General features: G+C 43.7%; 1 protein-coding gene and 1 non-coding gene across 2 annotated transcripts in view; both read right to left on the bottom strand.

Annotated features, from left to right (window-relative positions):
- Nucleotides 1-239: 239 nt before the first annotated feature.
- KLHL6 (kelch like family member 6) overlaps nucleotides 240-21816 on the bottom strand; it is a 61408-nt gene continuing 39831 nt past the window's right edge. Inside the window, exons 4-7 of the mRNA XM_049628507.1 lie at nucleotides 15444-15681; nucleotides 10084-10286; nucleotides 8297-8510; nucleotides 240-6688 (exon numbers count right to left, since the gene is read on the bottom strand). Coding sequence (XP_049484464.1) covers nucleotides 6387-6688; nucleotides 8297-8510; nucleotides 10084-10286; nucleotides 15444-15681 — 957 coding nt within the window. The 3' untranslated portion in view covers nucleotides 240-6386. The remainder of the gene's footprint in view (nucleotides 6689-8296; nucleotides 8511-10083; nucleotides 10287-15443; nucleotides 15682-21816) is intronic.
- Nucleotides 9467-9570, bottom strand: LOC125922254 (small nucleolar RNA U13). The gene has a single exon (XR_007457674.1). It is a non-coding gene; the product is annotated as a small nucleolar RNA U13 (small nucleolar RNA).

Genomic DNA, 21816 nt, shown 5'->3' with positions numbered 1-21816 from the left:
CACTCCATTCAAACTCTTGCATTAACAGACTTGATCAACCCTAGCATGGCTGCCTAAGAACTCTAGCATGGCTGCCTAAGAACACATGCCCTCCTTTTGTGTATCTGTCTGGAAAAGGTCAAGACTGTCAAAAGAATTTGCCATCTGTTCTAACCAATACCTGATGATAGGCCCCTAACCTCCCTTTCTTAGGGCATTTACTAAAAAGGGCTTAGGATTGTAAACCCTTCCTCTGTACCTTTGAGAGATATATGTATGTATCTCTTATGGCCCAGGATGTCTTTCTCAAGGACCTGAAAGTCATCCTTTGAATGTAACAATCTGGAAGTACAGGGCCCCTGGCTGCCAGTCTCTGTGGGAGGATACAACCCTAAGTTCAACACTACCAGCCAGCAGACAGCTGGAATAATCACATTTACTGACCAGTGTTTTGTAATTTTTCACATCCCGGCCTTTACTTCGGTGCCCACCAGCTCCCCATCCCCTCCCCTTCTCAATTTTCCCTTTAAAGCACCTAGTCAGCTGTGCACAAATCAGAATGGGGCTCAGCTCTTTTCTCTACTGTCAGTAGTTACTGGATAAAATCTGTTTTTTCCATTTTAACTATGTCCAGCTTTATTGTTGACAGCATGTACACCCACACGTGAACAAACACACACACACACACACACACACACACACACACACACACACACACCTCCTATGGATAACACTGCTTTTCAAGGACAGCTGAATCTTATCCTCATTATCCAGAGCATTGCTCCTAGTTGTGCTTATTTCCCTATATCATCTCTCAGTCATCAGTAAAGTCTTATTCAGCTGTTCCAGCCTGGTCTGCAATGTCCTTTGGGAAATTCAGAGCCATGTATAGGACTCTTTCCTTATAGGGACAACAGTTGGGACTATGAGATCCAACTCTCTGTCTCCGCGGAGAGTTTCTCCCTCCACTGCCAAACTTGGAGGATCCGGGTTAGTTTTACTAAGGGAAAAGGGAAGTTTCCTTACCCACAAACCTTCTTAAAGAATATGTAGCCAGGAAGTCTCATATCTTCTTTTGCTCTTTGTCCAAACTTCAGAAATCAGGAGACCCTTAGAGATGCTTTGGTGCTGGGATAGCTAGAGGACAACACAAGAAGGGTAATGAGGGTTCTATGCTTGGAGACCCCAAGGGAGACAGCACGTTGGGGACCCAGATGGATGACTGGATGGGCAGGCATGGGTGTCCAGGTAGCCTGCCATGCAGGAACCAAAACAAAGGAGCCATCTAAGCATGCAAGAAGAAAAGGAAAATCCCTAGGTGTTCAAAACAAACATGGAAGTGAAAACCAGAGTGACTGGTAATCAGGCAGGCTGATACTGGGCAGCTTGGGAGTGGGTGGGACCTAACCCAAATCAGTTCCCAGCACCAAGGGGACAGACAATGAGACATGAGCCCATAGAAGGCAGGGGAGAATAGAGATCCTATATGAAGGCCACATCTCCAGTGAAAAGGAGGCTGGTCCAGAGGATGCCACACACCAGCAGGGAACACCAAAAGCAGGAAAAGAGCCAAGGAGAGTTGGGCAGATGCCAGGCCCTGGCCAGGATGCCCAGGCATCAGATTGCCACTTACTTAGACACAGCAGGGGAACTGGAGGGATCAGCAGTGAATGTAAGGTCAAAACTCCATTTTGACCCACAGCTGGTGCACTGGTTGTCAGATCTATTGCCCAGGATTAACTCTAGAACACTTCCCACCGGTGAAATGGGGCTATGCTTCCCAAGGTTTTCCACCCAGAGTCCCTGGAGCAGATGAGCCAGAACCTCTGTTTCTTGGGAGGCCCAGGAGGAATGGTGTAAAGCTATTCATGTGACCCCACATTTCTTTAAAACTTCAGATTCTCCATTTCAGTGGCATAGGATCTTTGTATTGTAATGCAAAACAAACTAAATTGATGACAAATTCTCCAGTGGCCGAAAAGTACAGCTCACTGTCTCTTATGCCAAGTTCCCTGTGCCCTGATTTGAGACACACAGGTTGGTTAAGGCTTCAGAAACAACACAGTGACACTGGTGAAGACAGGGTTAAGAGTCAGAAATCAGAAGCCTAGAAGGTGGCTTTTGTAAGAAGGGATAAGGCAGGCAAAATGAGAGTCATAGTTTGCAAGTGCGTTGGTAAAAAGCATGCTCAGAGGCAACGAGACTTTAAGGAGGTAAAAGCTATCTAATTTTTGCCATTCCATAGACCACCTCTGATCAATTCTATCCTATGATTTTATTGAAACCCTCTTGAACCAACTGAAATGTTTTAAATTTCCACCTCATAAATTAATTTGTATTCAGATATCACTAACTCATATCAGCCAAAACAAGCAAAAAAAAAAAAATTCACCTAGTGATTGTATATAACATAATCTTATCCATTCCACACACATTATTGAATAAATACAAACTTTATTTGTATACTTACGTATAAACAATATCCTTAGTTTGATCATTTAAAAAAATACAGATTCATATAACCAAAATGCTTGAAGGACTTAGCCAACTAAGTGTTGACTATTTTTACCTATAAATGTGAATATTCAGCCTGCCAAAACTGGTTTTGCAATAGCCATACTTGAGATATTTGTGGATTTCCATGAAGATTGACTCTTCAGATTATGAGATCCAATACAACACTCAAATCAAATATTAAAGGAAAAAATGATCTTTCAACCCCAAGTTAGGACCTTATATAGGAAATTCCAGTGGTATTTGCCCACTCTGAAAATTCTAATGAGTACTTTTCTTTTTCAAAATCAAGTAGGATATATAAATAACAACAGTACCTCAAGTGCTTTTATAAATAGCAAAGCTATACTTTCACAGCTATAAGCAAATGATATTTGTATTTCCCTGAGAAATGGTATGAGTTCAAGGGCAAAATGTGAGTGTGTGAGTGTGTGTGTGTTTCCTGAAGTCATTGATTGCAAGATGTGGGGAAGGCTAAGAAGAGAACATGTATCTGTTGATGTTCAGGTGAGATCAGCTCCCTGACCATTTCAGATCAGCTGTGGGAACTAGGGTCCCTTAACCTCTCCTACAGTTTCCATCCCATCAGAGCCTCTGGGCCTCATTCTCTTTAAGTGCAGTAAAATAGAAGACCCTGCCAAGAAGCTCAGAGGCACCCCCACCCCCAACAAGTGGGTCTGGCTGCCAGTCCTGCTCTCATTTGTGCCTTTCTTCTCCTGGAAGCCACTCCCTGAAACCTCTGTTCCTTATTCTTCCCTTACCCTTCTCTAGAATGCAGTCATGCTCACAAACTCTAGGGACCATGATATCATTTTCTAGACCTGTATCCTTAAACCTGACCTTTTCTTCCTCCTCCTACTTCATCCTTTTCCTCCCAGACAGGGATGCTCTGTCCATTCACATGACCTGCTTCAAGATCCAGTGTGCTATGCCAGGATGTTCCACATACCCTTCCTCAGTCCTAGGGCCCTTTGCCTCTTACTCATCTGGTGCCAATTTGCCTCATCACCCGATGGTGGTATGGGTACGACAATCACACAAACTACATTTTTTGATTGATTGTTTATCTGTAAATGGAAATTCGATTTTAAGAGCTTCCATCCTTGGCTAGTGCCAAGAAGCTTAAATCCTGATACACTTATAAAGTTTCCCTGAATTACTTGAACTCTTATTTCCCTAAAAGCTACTGACTGGCAGCGTTAAGTGCAGGACTCTGTGTCGTCTTAACAGGTGTATCTGTCTGCCAACCTATGCCATTATTGAGAATCTCTCTTGAGGGCCAGGCATCTGAGATTTTACAATTGACCTGCATATCTAGTGACATTAAAATGACATAGAAGCTGGAGCACCTGGGTGGCTCAGTCTGTTAAGCATCTGACTTCGGCTCAGGTCACGATGTCCCGGTTTGTGGGTTTGAGCCCTGCCTCTGGCTCTGTGCTGACAGCTCAGAGCTTGGAGCCTCCTTTGGAGTCTGTGTCTCCCTCTCTACCTGCCTCTCCCCCACTCACGCTCTGTCTCTTTCTGTCTCAAAAATAAATATTTAATGAAAAATGACATAGAATCCTTTCCTTGACTTCATTTACATTTTCTGAACTAGTCCTGAAACTTGGGTCCTGCAGTTAGAAGCAGATTTATAACACAGAGGTCTTGAATCCTCACTTTCCCAGAGTAAGGCTGATCCACTGATGGGCACAAAATTTGTCAACTGCTCTTATCAAAAGTTCTCGATGACAAGGAGCACTCTCTTTCTGAGGGGAGCTCTCTGCAAATGCCACTGATGTTGTCATTGGATAGACTTTTTGGAAGTTCTTCCTGAAATCATCTTCAGAAAATGATTGCTCCTATAACTCATAAATGGTTTCTGAAGACTATCTCAAAGGAAGTCAAATATGTAAGCAATGGCCGCATCATTGACCTAAGAGCACAGCTTCCCAAGAAGAGCACTGGAAGGGCAATAAAGAAGTGGGTGTAACCTCATAACTTTGCAGATGTATCATTTTTCTCTAACTTGATGAAAAGAAAAACTATAATGTTGACTAGTGGCCTGTTTACCTGTTTATTGAATGTTTCAGGGGTGGTTATCTTACCTGTTTGTGTCCCAAAGTCTTGACAAACAGAAAGAACTCCTTGAATGTCTGCTAAATGGAACTAGATTAACTTGTTTCAGTTGAAAGCTTTGTTAAGGTTATTAGTGCTCATGAGTAAGTACATCACTTACTGTAATGTGTTCTAAATGTCCCCAGATATGTTTGTATTTTCCCTTCCTACTTTTTGTAGCAGGGAGCTGAACTGTCACACCTGATTCTAAGGCACAGAGCTTTTCACACACCAACATGTGTTTATATTTATCCTCAATGATCTAAGCATACACAGAAAACTCATTTGTAATGTTCCAAGTCCTTTTTTATCAGCTTGGAACTTTAAGCTTCTTCTAACCATAACTTTTCTATGAAAATTCAACTTACTATAAACTCTAAAACCGCTACTTCCCAAACTGTTCCAGAAGTACAGGCACAATGTGCTGCATCTGACATGAAATAAAACTCTATTAAAGAGATTTGAAATCATATGATGAAAATAAAACGCATTGGGTAATGCAGTTACTATGTTGCTGTCATTGTTATTGCTCTTTAAGTACAGCATATGAAACAGGATCTCTTAATCTGTCTCCCCAACTTGGGGATTAGAATGAATTTCCAGTGAGCTCATTTGAAAGCTCTATCAGAGTGAAGGACAGACTCCATTCCTTGAGTCAAAATTGTCCCAAACTGAACCAAAAACCAAACAGAAGGGCTTGAAAGGATCCCGAAAACTAAGGTTCCAGGAGGGTGGGGTCTCAGGGACACGGACTCGAGTCACAGTCTAAAAAGCAGAAAGTATACTGTCAAGAAGAGTCAGTCATTCTTGCAGTGGCCAGCAGTGTAGGGATGTTTACATTAAAAACAACAACGAAAACAGTATTCTGAGTCTCTGGAAAACCCCTTTTAACACTGCAATACAAGTGTTGGACGTTGAGAGGCCAGGGCACTGGACTCTGCTGAAGGTACAATTGTGTCTGGCAACAAGAGTTCTAGTCCAAAATGCACCTCTGTGATCATAAAAAAAAAAAAAAAGAAGAAAGAAAGAAAGAAAGAAAAAAGAGGTTTTGATGGGTGAGAAGTTATTTTTTATCTCTTTCAAAGCATATAGGTCTTCCCAGACCCATCTTCCGGTCCTGTCAGATGGAACAACACTTGAAACCCTCTTGACAAGGAGCCCAAGGCTCTAACACCAAGGATTCCACGTGGTTTAAATATAAGAAAAAAAAGAAAGAAAGAAAAAACTTTATTTCCCCACCTTGCTGAGTGAATCCTTCAGCAAACTTGTCAGAAACAAAAAATGAGCCAGTTTAGTTTGTTGTTTTCCTATGCAGAAATAGGCAGCATGACAGAACCATCACTGACCTTGAAATTGAAAAGACCTGGAGTTAGCCTCTTGGCTTAGCTACTTATAATCTGGGTGACCAGGGACAAAGTACTTCGCCTCTCTGAAACTCAAGTTTCCTCACCTGTAAAACAGAAGTGATAATGTCCGGTGACCAGGTCATTATGGTGGTTAAACAAATTGATACACAAAAGTGCTTGGCACAGAACCTGGCAGGGGACAGGTCTGTCCTGAATGTTACATATTACTCTTCTTCCCTCCTGAGGTAGGTCGCACAAACATTCCTGGCTGGTCTCCCAAAGCTGTGACTTCCAAAAGGAGCTCCCATGTGGAGCCGCGGGGAACCCAGGTGTGTGGCCTGTAGCTCCAGCCCAGCCTGCTGTCTGAAGTGGGACGAACCCGGGCAACAGGTGAGGAGGGAGGTCTCCTGGCACCTCGCCCCGCGCCCCCGTGGCTCCGCCCTCCCGCAGTCACACCGACACGGCTCCGGGCACGATCCTCCGGATGTGGGTGTAAGATTTCCTGATGGTGACACTGCCGTGGTGCGACACCCCGCGGGGCAGGACACACTCCTCCGTCAGTTTCTGGGCCTCGGGGTCCCAGCACAGCACCGTGGCGATGACCTCGTTCTTCTCGTCCCGCCCCCCAGTGATGTAGAGCCGGTTGTTGCAGGGCGCGATGCCGCAGCTGGCCCTCTCGTGGCTGAGCTGGGTCACCAGGCACCAGCTGTCTTCCAGAGGGCTGTAGGCGTACAGCGCTCTCATAGCCCCTCCTGAGGAGGAAGGGAAACACGGTGGGCATCTCACTGTTTTTCTGGTTTTCTTCCCCTTTAACCACAAAAAGCCCACTTCTGCTAGGTCAAATCTACCATCTCGCCAATGGAAATAGGAGCTTCACGGCTCTCCAGAAAGCTCTAATGGATTCTAGGGACAGTATGTCTGTGCTGGAAACACTTCACAGAGCCCCTTAAACTCTGCTGCCAGGCGCTAATCAGGGTCTCAAGGACGACTGGCTTCACGTGGTGCCAAAATGTATCCTAAGACTGCTCCCTAGAAGAAATACCGCCTGGTACAGTTGGGGCACTCAGCTCACAACCCCAGCTCTGCCACTTTTTTATTGTAACCATAAGCACTGAGGCTGCGGTGGTTGTAAGACGTCACAAGGACCATGCTCATAAAGCACCTGCAGAAAGCCTGGTACACAGAAGCTATCGATACATGGCAGTGACTAGAGGTGGTGGCGTCTCTTTGTAGACTGAGCATGACCTGGGACGCCAGCCCAAGTTACCCATCTTAAGATGAGCTTTGAAGTCATGAGGCTGACCATAAACACACAGGAAACCTGAAGCAAGAGAGAGAAGGGGTTTTTCCTTAATCTGTTCCTGTATTCTGCCTCCAGGAAGCCTGCTCTGATTAGTTCTTGTTTGCTGAAGTTACATATTTTTGGCATCTCCTTAATCAGTAATTCTCAGTCATGGCTGCACATGAAAGTCACCTGCACATTAGAAACACCTTGCACTGTTGGGGCGCCTGGGTGGCTCAGTCAGTTAAATGTCCAACTTCAGCTCAGGTCACCATTGCGAGGTTCACAAGTTCAAGCCCGGCGTTGGGCTCTGTGCTGACAGCTCAGAGCCTGGAGCCTGCTTCAGATTCTATGTCTCCCTCTCTCTCTCTCTGCCCCTCCCCTGCTCATACTCTGTCTGTCTGTCTCTCTCTCTCTCTCTCTCTCTCTCTCAAAAATAAGTAAAACATTAAATAAAAATTAAAAAAAAAAAAAAAAAACCTTGTACTGTAGACCAACGTGCTCCCTCTCATTCTGATATAATTGCTCTGGAATAGGGCCTAGCTATGCATATTTTTGTAAAAAGCTCCCTAGGTGATTCTAATGAGTAGTTGGTATTGAGATCCATCGTCCTTAACAATTCCATGCCAACTGTGGTATGGCTAGCCAGGCTTTCCTTGTGGCTAAATGCAACTTTTCAGAGCCCCAGAGCAAGTGGAAAGAGTAAAATTCCCATGAACACAAAATAAGAAATAATGATAGCTACCATTCATCGGTCACTTACTATACTGTGCACACTTCAATTTTCATACATTTGCTAATGTTTGCAGCACACTTCGTTCCTGTGGCAACTTCTGGCTCCTCCACTGGGCCCCACTGTCGGTCTATTTTGTATGTACCCTAAACGTGGGCTGTCTCTGTGTCCAGTACTACAAGGTAATTCCCACCAAGGCCTGGACCAATCCCTTCTCTTCCTTTTCAACCTCACCCACATCACCCAGGAATCCATGTGAGTTCCCAGGAGGGCCTTATCTGATCTACCCCCATGGCTGCATGGGTGGGGGACCTCAGATAAATAAGATGCCATTCATTTACTTACCAACAACATAGATGCGGTCCCGGAAACTGACAGCATTGATGCATTTAGACTCCACCGGCATGGACGATTTTAAATTCCATTTATTGGTTGAAGGGTCATAACACTGAGTCTTGTCTGTGGCCAGTTTCCCATTGGGCCCGCCCCCAATCACATAGAGTTTCTTCTTATGGCTGGTAGCTGCGAAGGAACTGACGTGGACAAGAAGGGGTGCTGCCTGTGGAGGCACAGGGCATCAGGAGAAGCGGTCAGTCACACAGCTACAGGCTGCCCCCAGACTGCTGCAGTGGTTCACAGGACACAGGCCAGGAGCTCAAGAACATAAGCCTGGGCATCCTTTGCCTGAAGTCACAAGGCCTGTGGGCTTGACTCCCCTTGAGACATGAGGTCAAAGCACTCATTTCCCACCCTCCCTGCAGGCTCTGGACAGGCTAGAACGGGTTCAGTGTTGGATGTTTCCAGCCTGTTTCTCCCAGAGTCCAGCTATCAGGGGAGGGAAGGTGTACATAGGAATAAGTGTTTATACAGATGAAACCAGCCACTATTTGGAGGAAAATACTTTCTCAAACATGCATATTTCTATTCATTCATGTGTTCTTTCATTCAAAAATATTTACTGAGTGCCTACTATGTGCCATTGTCCTTATTGCTTTTATCTAGGAAGAAAAGCTGGTATAAGGGTTTCAGGGGGCCATAGGTAAGCAGACTCCCACTCTGGGGCAGCATGAAGATTTTGGTATTTAGCCAGACCTGTGCTTCTACCCTGTGAACCGCAGGGCACTCAAGGGGACTTCCAAGAGCTTCTTGCCTTTTGACATGGCCCTCTTGGGTCATGGAGCAGCTATGTCATGGCACTTGACAAGTTGAGAAGATGTAGGGCACACTCCTATAAAATATGAAGGGCTATATAGCAGTTTTCAGGTTGACAGGTCTTGCTTGGTTAGATGCCATGATGACATAGCTACCTTTGCTTGTGCCTCTGATGGCCATGTTTTACACTCCTCAAAGTGGAACATACTCTGACATACAGTCTCATAAGGAGAAAGAAAATTTGTAATTAAGAATAACCTGGAAATGCAGGAAGTGAAACCGTTTTACTCATTATTATTATTATTATTATTATTATTATGACATTTAACATGAGATCTACTCTCTTAACAAATTTTTTTTCCACATCAGACAGGTAATGTGCCAAGGTTGTAACAAGGTTTGAGGGCGGCACATGTCACACAATAGTTTGAAGACCCAATCATCACACTTATGAACTACAAAAGGATATCTCTTAACTTTTTAAGCATAAAATGCAGTGCTGTTATCTGTAAGCACAATGTTGTACAGCAGATCTCCAGAGTTTATTCACCTAGCATAAATTACAAGGGCTAACTTCTTAAACCCTACCAAATGACTCTGAATCAGTAAACAGTGTAGGAAAGGGATCTCTGTATGCCCACTGGGGAGAAAACAAGGGCGGATGGCATCTGAGGAGACAGACTCTGAGCTCAGACATGCAGACTGAGGTTAGAACCAAGCCTCCCCTCTACATCTGGGCTTCTTGCCAGGATAGACAGGTGCCCACGCAGAGCTTCCCCGTCTGGAAGGAAGTTGTTTCTCTGACCTGATCAGCAATGCTGAAGCAATGGCTCCTATTAAGAGGGAAGCTTGGAGCCACCAAAAATGTTCTCAGTGGGAGCAGAAAGATCAGAAAGCCATATACCTACATTGGCACATACTTCTTTTTTAAAGCTTTGAAGTAATAATACAAAATTACTCATAGAAATAATCTGTTATACCTCTGACCAGCAGTTATGGAAGGGATCATAGGTCTCCACATTGTTGATCCTCTGTAAGCCATCAAAACCTCCAATCACATAGACCTTGCCACCTAATACCACCATTTTATGCCTCCAGCGGCCTATGTTCAAATACTCAATTTGAATCCATTTGTTGATTGAAGAATTATATTTCCAAACATCATGCTGTGTCTCTTTGCCACCTAGAAGAGATACAGAGCATTTAAGAAGCCACCAGATATATCAGAAACACAGCTTCCCCCATAATTTCCCACAGTCCTTAAATGCTACATCCCCAGGTCAGCTCTGCTCCCAAACAAAAGAAATCGTGAAGGTGTGTGTGGTCTGGATGGGGGAAATCGAGCCAACATAGGGGAACAGAGAAAGCCAGGTGAGGCTGGGGTGAATCGTGTACCAGACTGTGCTAGGTGTCACATCTGTGCTGTGAGAGTTCAGAAAAGAGGTGGCTGAGTGAATTGGGTCCAGAGAAGTCTCCAGGGAAATGGCACCCAAGTGGCCTGGGTGGATGGGGGCCAGCAGGCACCTGGACTCAGTGTCTGTGCAGCCAAGGGGTAGGAAGTAAAGCAGGACAGGTAAGGTTGGACCACTGCAGTGGGGATAGGAGGACCTTGACCAGCAGGCAAATTAGGAAGTACCTTAAGTTCTGTTTGCTTGTTTATTTAGACAAATACAAACCTGGGAAAATCACCAAGAAATCTTACAAAATTGTCTTGGTTAAATCTCTGATCTATATAAAAAACATAAGTAGGGTTTGTCCTATTGTTAAAAGATTTTATTATAAAAGAATTAGATGCTCACAATAGATAATTTGAGAGTGAGATGGTAAATATTTTTTTTGAGATAACTCTCTGAAAATACATAATTCAGTTAGGGAGAGAGACCAAGATCTTTGGGGGGATTTTAATAAAAATATTTTAACAGCTTTGTGTTTCTATTCCCCATCAGCATAGAGTATCACCAACTACTTAAAGCAAAGCATGTACTTTTCAGGGGCACCTGGGTGGCTCAGTTGGTTAACCGTCCAACTCTGGATTTCAGCTCAAGTCATAATTTCATGGTTTGTGGGTTCGAGACCCACATTGGGATCTGCACTGTGAGCATGGAGCCTGCTTGAGATTCTCTCTCTCCCTCTCTCTCTCTGCCCCTCCCCTGCTCTCTCTCTCTCTCTCTCAAAAATAAATAAATAAAATCTAAAAAAAAAAAAAAGATGTACTTTTCAGACTTATAAATGTGCACTAGTGGGGCAATGTGTATCACTGATGATGCTCTGTGTCCTGGGTAAATGTTTCTCTAAGGTAGAGCCCAGAAGTGAGATTTCTAAGGGAAAGGCATGCACACCTTGAATTTTTATAGGTGTTGCCAAAGAGCCTTCCAGAGCTGTCCTGGTTGACCTTTCCCTATACCTCATTCACAGCATATATTAAGAGCGTTTTTTGGCTTATTTTGTTTTGCAAGCTGATGGAGAAAAATAACACCATGGTTTGGTTTTTCCTGAGCTTCTTCTTCCATGAAGTTTCTGTTCACATAGTTCAACCATTTTTTCCTTGGGTTGTGTGCATTTTAGAGGTCTCTATTCAAAACACTGTGCATGATATTGATCCCAATGTGACAGCGTCTAAAGTTATAAAATAACTATATACTTTCAAAGTAATGTATGCACACTGTATTAAGAAGGAAACAAAAACTCTATGAGTTTTGCCTCAAGATGTAAAGAAGACCTGATTAGGTTGGAGGCATGACATGTGCATAGACGAGAGGACAGACGAGGGCTGTAAAGATGTCAGCCCTCCCCAAGTTCATCAATACATTCAGTGCCTTCAGGACTTTTCAGGGAACTTGAAGAGATCATTCTAAATTTCATTTGAAGAGTAAATTTGGAAAAATGTCTGAGAAACTTTTGCAAAAAGAATGAACAAGGAGGATTTTTCCAGCAAATATTAAAATATACTAAAAAGCTACAATAATAAAAGCAGTGTGGTACTAGCATCAAATGAGACAAACTGACCAATGAAAAACAAGAGTACAGAACAGACTGAAAGATATAAGGATCATTAAATAAATGGTATTAGAACAATTGACTACTTAGGGAAAAATTAAGTTAGAGCCTTCTTTCACATTATAGTTAAAATAAAATTCAGGGGCGCCTGGGTGGCTTGGTCGGTTAAGTGTCCGACTTCGGCTCAGGTCACGATCTTACGGTCCGTGAGTTCGAGCCCTGCATCAGGCTCTGTGTTGACAGCTTAGAGCCTGGAGCCTGTTTCAGATTCTGTGTCTCCCTCTCTCTCTGCCCCTCCCCTGTTCATGCCCTGTCTCTCTCTGTCTCAAAAATAAACGTTAAAAAAAAATTAAAAAAATAAATAAATAAAATAAAATAAGATAAAATAAAATAAAATTCAAAAGTAAATGGTATAAAAGTAACTGGAGAATATATGGGAGACGCTGATGATCTTGGGGTGAAGAGGGGCTTTCTAAGCATGACACAAAACGCAGAATCACATAGGAAAGAAAGTTACTATATAAAATATAAATTGAAGTTCAAAGATAACCATAGTCTGAGAGAAACTATTTGCAATACAAATAGCAAAGGACATAGAATAAGAACTGCAAAAAATTACTAAAAAGACAAACAACCAATAAAAAACAAAGGGTAGAAATAGATAATTTTCAAAAATAAAGTGTTAGCTAATAAATATATGAAAATATGCTAACATGATTAATGATCCAAGAATGTAAATATAAACATTTTGGGCTATGAAAAAAAATGTAATTGATAATAAAAAATGTCAGCAAGGATGAAGAAAATGGGCCATGTCATTCAACGTTGGTTGAACTGCAAACTGGTACCAGTTTAGTAACATCTACAAAAATTCTAAATGGACACATCTTATGACCACTTCCAGGAATCTCTCCAAAGAGCAGCACAAGTTCATAAATACATGTGTATTAAAATGCCTATTGCAGCAATTTTTTCCAGTGGGAAAATAAAAGCTGAAAAAACTGTATTTCATTCAATCAGTAGACTGCCCTGAAGCTGGTGGAAAGAACACTAGCAATAATGATGAATAGCACTGCTGAGCTCTCCTATGTGCTTGGGATTGTGCTGTGCTTTATGTAATACATATTACATCACTTAATCCACACAACAGATCCCTTATGTCAACACGTGATGATGTCCAAAAGAGACTGTGAATTGAAGCACAAATCTCTGTGATTTAACTGTGTATAACAAGCATGGCTTCATGTATTGCTCGTGTCATTTTTTATTATTATTATTTTAGAGAGAGAAAGAGCATGCACGTAAGAGCTGGGGAGAAGAGCAGGAGGGAGAGAGAATCGTAAGCAGGCTCCATGCTCAGCAAGGAGCCTGTCAAGGGGCTGAATCTCATGAGCCTGGGATCATGACTTGAGCCCAAATCAAGAGTCAGATGCTCAACCGACTGAGCGATCCAGGCGCCCCCAGTGTCACTTTTAAATAGACAACAAAAAGTTTAAGTGAGGCGAAGGACAAGTTGTAGAACAACATGTGTAGTGTATGTGACAAAGACTGACTATGGTTCCGAAATCTGTTTTTTCCTCCTGTACACACAGCTCAACTCCATTTCCTAGCCCACCGCATGGGGGCTGGGACTGCAGGGGTGGGGGTATGTGGCTAGTTCTTGCTAATAGCATGCGAGAAGACTAATGCCTCATGTCCAGGCTGAGGTTGTTATGAGCTGCTCATAACAAGTTGCCTTCTCAACTTGTTCAGTGTCTCCTTCTTCCTCTAATGCATCAAACTTGAAGACCACGTGTGGAAAACAGCAGCATCATAAGATGCAAAGAACCTCGGTCCCTGAATGACTGAGTGAAGGAGGTCCACACCCCCCAGTGCCCACATACTACTGCCACAATTCGCTGAGATTTAGTGTTTGTTACAGCAGCTGGCATTACTTACTCTAAGCCAATATAAAACTATTTTTGTAAAAAAGTTAAAACGTATAGGATTGTAATAGCACAGAGAAACTGCCATATTTTACTTTACACCCTGTATTATTTGAATCTTCTACAACAATCAAAAAAATACTTCTACAAGATAAATGAAAGCTATAATCTAATCTATGGTATTAACATACCCAGGGAAGAACTGACCTGCCCTTGACTTTGGAGGAAGCCAGTTCTGCGAAGAAGCTCTTCCCCAAACAAGTTCAGATTAGAAAAAGCCTCCAAGAGAGGACAAGGTATGCTTGTCTCCTTCCTTGGGGCTCCCAGAAGAGCTGGGTGACTTTTGATGTCATTGGGAGAGGACGGACTCACAGAACCTGGGTTGGAACCCTGTCTGACATTTACCAAGGTATGACCTGTCTTTAGATATGTTCCATAATCTTTCAGAGCCTCCATTTTCTCCATTTGTAACTTGGAGATTAAAATCACCTACCTTACAGAGTTGGTGTGACAGGCAAATGATTAAATGCCACCAAAGTGAAAATTCACCTACTGTGCTGTTAAAATGGTACAGATTTTGTCACTTAATAAATATTTATTATTTACTATGTAGCTAGGCACAGTACTAGGTACTGACAATATAGTATTGACTCTTGTAGAATTGAAGGACTAATGGGAATGAGGCATAGTGTAATTGTAAATAATTAAGCAAATAACTTAGAAGAGAGAAATGAGGGGTGCCTGGGTAGCTCAGTCAGTTGAGCATCTGACTCTTGATTTCAGCTTGGCATCGTGATCCCAGGGTTGTTGTATCAAGCCCACAACGGGCCCCTGCCGAGTGTGGAGCCTGCTTGGGATTCTCTCTCTCTCTCTCTCTCTCTCTCTCTCTGTCTCTCTGTCTCTCTCCCTCTGCCTCTCTCCCCCCTTCTTTTGCACGATCTCTCTCTCTCTCTCTCTCTCTCTAAAAAAAAGAAAGAAAGAAGTGTGAAATGAAAAAGTACGATGTTCTACTGGAGCATCCAAAAGTATGACAGTAAACTTGAGCTGAGGTTCAGGTCTGGGGAGAAGAGCAGACATTTTTATTCATTACTGTATTCCTAGTGACCAGCTCAGAACCCTACACCTAGAGCAAACACCAAATAAACTCTAGTATCAGTTTACTTCTTCCTTTTCCATGAAGGACTGGACCTGTCTGCCTGCTACCCCAGATCCTAGTACAATACTGCTCACAGGTTAGTGTCCATTAAGTAATAATGTGCTTTCCCAGATAAGACCCCCCGGGTTTCTGTATGCTGATCCAGTCAGAGTTAGACCATTGCCATTCACAGTAATTCTTGTAAGATGGTGGCCTGGCTCTCACTCAGGAAAGTACATCGTGCCACTGGGGCTTGCTTTGGCATCATGTGGCTCCTGCTTACCTGAGATGTAGACCTCATTTTTCAATGTCACGCATGCAAACTCCACCCACTTCTTGTTCTCACTCTCCAGCTCATGCTCCGTCATGGGGAGCTTGGCCACCTCCAGGCGGCTGCGCCTCAGGGGGTCCAGGCAGGTTACCTCCGCCACAAACCGTTCATCCTTTGTGCAGCCACCAATGATCATGAATACCTCAGACTGAAACTCATGCATCCTGGGCTTGGTGCGCTCGGAAATGATCTGGAAAACCAACGGGAGTACATAAAGGCAGGATGACACAGAGGTTCAGAGACTAGGCTATGGAGCCAGACAGAGAAGAGCCCAATTCTCAACTCTGCCACCATATGACCAGGTGACCTCACCTCCTTGAGCCTCAGTTTCATCATCTGTGTAATGGGAATTTTAGTGGTAACTACCTCATAGGTTTGTTGTGAGGATTAAATGGTATCATATACATGGTGTGCTTGGCCTGAAAGGGGCCTGGTGTATAACAGGTACTCAACAAAGGCTACATTGTTGCTCTTGCTGCTGTCTTAAGAAATCCAGGTCCATTTACCATCAAATGCACTTCTTGCCTCACCAGGGCTTAAATCCTGAAATTTCATTTTTGGCCACCTTCCACTCTCTCCTGGTTTCAATTTCTTGATGATATCCCAGACTTTGCTCACCACCCGACCTCTTCTGAAAGAGAAGTCCTGATAGTAGGCACCTAAGAGCACTTAGAGACTTAGGAAGGAAAAACCAAAAGGGAGCACGGTGTGGCCGGGGAGGTTGGAGGACTGGGTTCCAACACCAAAGATATGACCCTTCAGAGCCTTGAACAAGCAAATACACCCACACCACAGATATTTGAACCCAGCTTAAAGAACAGAGGTTTGTACATCAAACACACCAGAGTTTGGCCCTGGTTTCATCACATATGGCCATGTGACCTTGGAGAAGCAACACAATCTCTGCAAATGCCTGTCATCACTTGTGTGCCATCAGGTCATTGTGAGCACTCATGAAGTCATGACGTAGAGGGATGAGCAGAGCACCTGGCACATGCACAGCCCTTAACAGGTAGTCATGGTGGTAGGAGCAGCTGGAGATGTCATATCGGCATTCTTAGGGAAAGGGGACGGCTTCCCTCCTCCTGGTTCCATCTGTCCCTTGGGCTCAGTGGGGAAGGTTCTGCAGGTGGGTTGATGGGAGACAGAGAGGCAGCACCCATTTCCCAGATGACCTAAGCGGCTTTTTCCTGCAAGGTCAAGCTGACCTAACACAGACTATGAAGCTTCAGTCTTGACCACAGATGCAACAAACAAGTTACAGTAGCAAAAACTGCACCCTAAGTGGTGAATCCAATCAATGGTCACAAGTAATCAGGCCAGCCAAATCCAACCTCTACTTGTCCATCACAGACTTCGTTTTTTTGTACCAAAGAGTCAGATACAGTAAATTTTGCATCCTCAATTCATGGCCATAAAGTCTGTGGCAGGACTCTCTTCTGGGGGCCAGCAGAAAGTAAGGATGTGTGGGGCAATGGGCAGAACCTGAGGGCATTGACAGTGGAAAAGACAACTGAGATAAAGGTGGGAGGGGTGGTCCTGGGAACTTGGGAGGCACTATGAGAATACCAAGCTGGCAGGACAGGAGCTGAGAGATGAGCACCAAAGACAGTTTTTGCCACTCTGTGATTTTCTTTCCAACTATCTACCCTGGTTCACAGCACAACCTCTCAAGAGGATTAGGGATTGTAGGGCAATGCTTAGAGGACAGCAATGGGTTCCTCCCAGAACTGGTCCCCATGTGACCTTTATTCCAGCTCTGAGAGCCATGCCTCAGCCTCCCTCCAAAGCCCCCTATCTTCTTCATAGTGACTGCTTTCCTGCCTCAATAGCCTGCTGGCCAGTAGGGGACTCGACTGTGATCTTACTCCTGATTCCCAGACTGGTACCCCATTCCTAAGTCCTGGGCTATGTAAGACTCTGCTCCAATTGACTAAAACCCCTGCATTTCTGCCTGCTATCTGGATCCCCACCTAATATCTGTCCTTGATTTCCCACACCACTTCCCCATCCACTTACCTTTTAAGTCATTGGCACTATTTGTAATGTCCCATTGTCCTTTCTTCCAAGAGCCTATTCTTGACTTTCTTTTTTTTTTTTTTAATCTTTATTTATTTTTGAGAGACAGAGAAAGAATGGGAGCAGGGGAGGAACACAGAAAGAGGGAGACACAGAATCCGAAGCAGGCTCCAGGCTCTGAGCTGTCAGCACAAAACCCAATGCGGGGCTTGAACTCACAAACCTGGAGATCATGGCCTGAGCCGAAGTCAAATGCTTAACCGACTGAGCCACCCAGGTGCACCAGAGAGAGACAGAGAGAGAGAGTGCGAGCGAGCGTGTGCGCACACGCGCGCACAAGTGGGGGAGGGGCAGAGAGAGAGGGAGGAGACAATCCCAAGAAGGCTCTACACTGTTGGCATGGAGCCCGATGCAGGGCTCGAACTCATGAAACCATGAGATCATGACCTGAGCTGAAACCAAGAATCAGACACTTAACTGACTGAGCCATCCAGGTGCCTCCTGACTTTCCACACATGTTCCCACAGTCCTGAATTTCCCCATCACAGCACTTTGCATACTTCTTTGTAATTTACTAGAAGATCCCTGAGGGCAGGAACAGCCCTTATTCTTCAATGGATTCTCAGCATCAAGAACAGTGCTTGGAGGTTGTGAGTTTCTATAAACCTTTGTTGAATGAGTGAATGAATGAATGAATGAATAGGAGAGCTAGGTAACTCAGGACCTGATACAGATATTTTTTTCCAGTCTAGATCACTGTTATAAACAGCTTCCTCGGTGGTACCCAGAAATCCCCACCTCAGGATATTTACATTTTATGTTGTTCTCCCCATATTATTCCAGGGTTGGTCCCTGGGCCAACAGACTACAGCAAAGGTGATGGTATATCTCTGCTGAAACTAGGTTATCAAAAGCACTATAGCTTTCATCTTGATTGCTCTCTCAGTTTTTCTGGGGCCATTTGCTCTGAGGAAAGCCAGCTGCTATGGAGAAGCCCATCTGGCAGAAACTGAGGCTTCTAGCCAATAGCCAGCAAGGAACAGACACCTCTCAACAATCCTATGCATGAGCTTGGAAGTTGATCCTCCAACCCCGCTTGAGCATTGAGATGACAGCAGCCCCAGCTAATGGCTTGACTACAACTTCGTAAGAGACTATGAGCCAGAACCACCCAACTAAACCACTAAGCCTAGATTCCTACCAGCTGTGAGATAACAAATGTTTGTTGTCTTAAACTGTAAAGTTTTGGATAATTTGTTGCACCGCAATAGAAAACTAATACAGGCATCTAGTTGATGGAATTGCTGGGTATTAAGACCTGCCTTATCACTTGGCACCGCAGGACTCCTCAGTGGTGGCACTATTATCAAACTGTAAACACAGCTACATTTGGCAAAATATTAACTCCAAAGGCATGAGACGTGCCTGTCTGAAGTCAGAGATGTGCAACTTTGTTGCAGACACACAGAAGTGTTTGCCAAAGAATCGCATGCAACAATCAGGCCTAACCAGTTTATTTTCAGATTGTTAAAAACAGAACAGGCAGGGGCAACCCGGGTGTCTTCGTCCCTTAAGCGTCTGACTTTGGCTCAGGTCATGATCTCAAGGTCCATGAGTTTGAGCCCTGCGTCAGGCTCTGTGCTGACAGCTCAGAGCCTGGAGCCTGCTTCAGACTCTGTGTCTCCCTCTCTCTCTTTGCCCCTCCCCCCTGTTTTCTCTCTCTCTCTCTCTCTCTCTCTCTCTCTCTCTCTCTCTCTCTCTCCCCCTCCCTCCCTCAAAAAATAAACATTAAAAAATTTTTTTCAATAGAACAGGCAGTTTCACCTTACTGACTACTCATTAACAGGGCCTGTACTAGAGGACCAACAGAAGTGATCATATTGCTTCAACAAAGCTGTCCTCAAGACTGGGCCTTTGCCCCCTCTGTCCTCAGGAATGAATGACACCACACATGTCAGAGCAGTCTTTGGTACAGATCAAGGTGGTCGCAGGAAATTTAGGAGACCACCTAAATTTCTCCTGTAATTAAATACAGGAGAAACTTTCTCTGCCCCAAAAGACTTCTCTCAATGAAGGTACTGGCTACCACCCCTAAATCAAATGTGGATTGACATCTGCTTTTAGGGTTCTAAAATATCCCACTGCCACCACCTCTACGAGCTTAGGGGAGGAACAAGGTTAAAAGGGAGAGATTAATGATAGGGCAAGAAGGGTTCAAGTTTGGAAAAGGAAGGTTAAGGGGAGAAGTGTGTTCAGAGACTAGCCTCCAGGCTTTCACTACTATTCTGAGGAGTAAACCCAAGATCATTCAGGCAGCAAACAGACGGGGAGTTTCAGGGAATCAACTGGCAATGAGACTCTGATTCGAAGATCACTGTGTTTGGTTGGTTCAGCTACCAAGACTGTAACATGGGAATGAGAAAGTGCCCTGGGAAGGATTTAGGACAAGAAATCAGCAACCCTAGGACACAGTGAAAAGAGAAATGTTAGCTTCAGAGAAGGAAAATGCTTGGTTGTGGGAGACAGAGCACCATAAAGGAACTGCAAAAGAACGAGAACAGTCTTCATTTGTGGGGTCTCACACCATGAGCCAGACACTGCTAACCACATCACGTTCATTACCTTACTTAATTCTCAAAACAATTGTTATCAGTTGGTAGACATCATTATCTCCATGTTACAGGGCAGGACAGAGCTTTAAAGCAGCTAAGTAGCTTACCCAAGGTCACACTGTCAGTAAATTGTACAGTCAAGATTAAAACTCAGATCTACCTAAACGCAAGCCCAAGTTCCTGCCACTGGAAACTCTTCCAGATAGAAGACTTCTGTCTCCCACTCTCCCCCACGCTGCAAACACTGAAGTCAGAGCACATATTTCATAGCAGCAATTTTGCAGAAGGCATAGTACAGATATTTTATAGAAGAGGAAAACCTTTATCACCTCCATTTCAGGGACTTAGGAAACAGGAAGCAGAAATAAAAATAGCTAGAATACTGGAAGTGTAGTTGATCAAGACCCTGAACTGAGAGCAGCTGCAGAGACTGACACAGTCTGCAATTTTATGAGAGCTTTAATGCCCGGTGCTGAGCCATCTGCCAGTGACCCACATATCCAGCATAGGGCAGGGCCCATATGGTTGCCTAGACTCCTACATCTGTGTACTCATCACTGTTCATCTGCTTACTGTCTTGGCTTCTCTGACAGACCATCAATTTCATAAGGCAGAAACTGTTTTTGTAGTGCCCAGGGCCATATCTGGGCACCACCAAGCTGGTGTTTAGGACTTATTTACAATAACTAAATATATACATACATACAAACATACATACATACATACATACATATAAAGCTTATTAAAATATATGGGATGCTGTTAAAGTAGTACTTAGGGGGAAATTTATAGCACTGCTGGCAATACCAGAAAAAAAAAGAAAGTTCTCAAATCAATGACTTCAGCTCCCACTTTAAAAAAAAAAAATCAAAGAAAATTAGGGGTGCCTGGGTGGCTCAGTCGGTTAAGTGCCAGACTTCAGCTCAAGCCATGATGTCATGGTTCATGGGTTCAAGCCCCATGTCGGGCTCTGTGCTGACAGCTCAGAGCCTGGAGCCTGCTTCAGATCTGTGTGTGTGTGTGTGTCTCTCTCTGCCCCTCCCCCACTCACACTCTGTCTCAAAAATAAACATTACAAAAAAAAATTTTTAATCAAAGAAAATTAAACCCAAAGCAAGCAGAGAAGGAAAATAATCAAGATCGGAGTACAAATAAGCGAAATAAACTATAAAAACAAATGAAACCAGAAGCAAATGTTTCTTTGATAAAATTGATAAGCCTCTAACCAGACTGATCAGGGGAAAAAAAAAAAGAGGAGACACAAATTACCAATATCTAGAATGAGAGATGTGACAGCACTATGGATTCTATAGTTATTAGAAGGATAATAAAGGAATACCGTGAGCAACTTTATGGCAATAAATTCCACAACTTCTTTGAAAGACACAAACTACCAAAGCTCATTCTGGAAGAAATAGATAACCCTATATCTACTAAAGAAATACAGTTTATAGCTAAAAACCTCACAAAGAAAACTCCTGGTTCTGATAGTATCACTGGTAAATTCTGCCAAACATTTAAGGATATATTTGCAGAGTGAACCAATGACAGCAGATCTGAGGGCAACAAAGAATGAGAAGAGGACGCACAGGAAAAGAAGGAGGCTCCCAGGGGCCTCAGAAAGACAATTTCTAAACCACCTGTGGCTAGGATTTCTATCAATGGCCTAATGAAGTTTTGGTAGCCTATCCCAG

Source organism: Panthera uncia, chromosome C2 (assembly GCF_023721935.1).
Source record: "Panthera uncia isolate 11264 chromosome C2, Puncia_PCG_1.0, whole genome shotgun sequence".
Taxonomy (NCBI): domain Eukaryota; kingdom Metazoa; phylum Chordata; class Mammalia; order Carnivora; family Felidae; genus Panthera; species Panthera uncia.
This window is presented reverse-complemented; position numbering and strand designations above follow the sequence as displayed.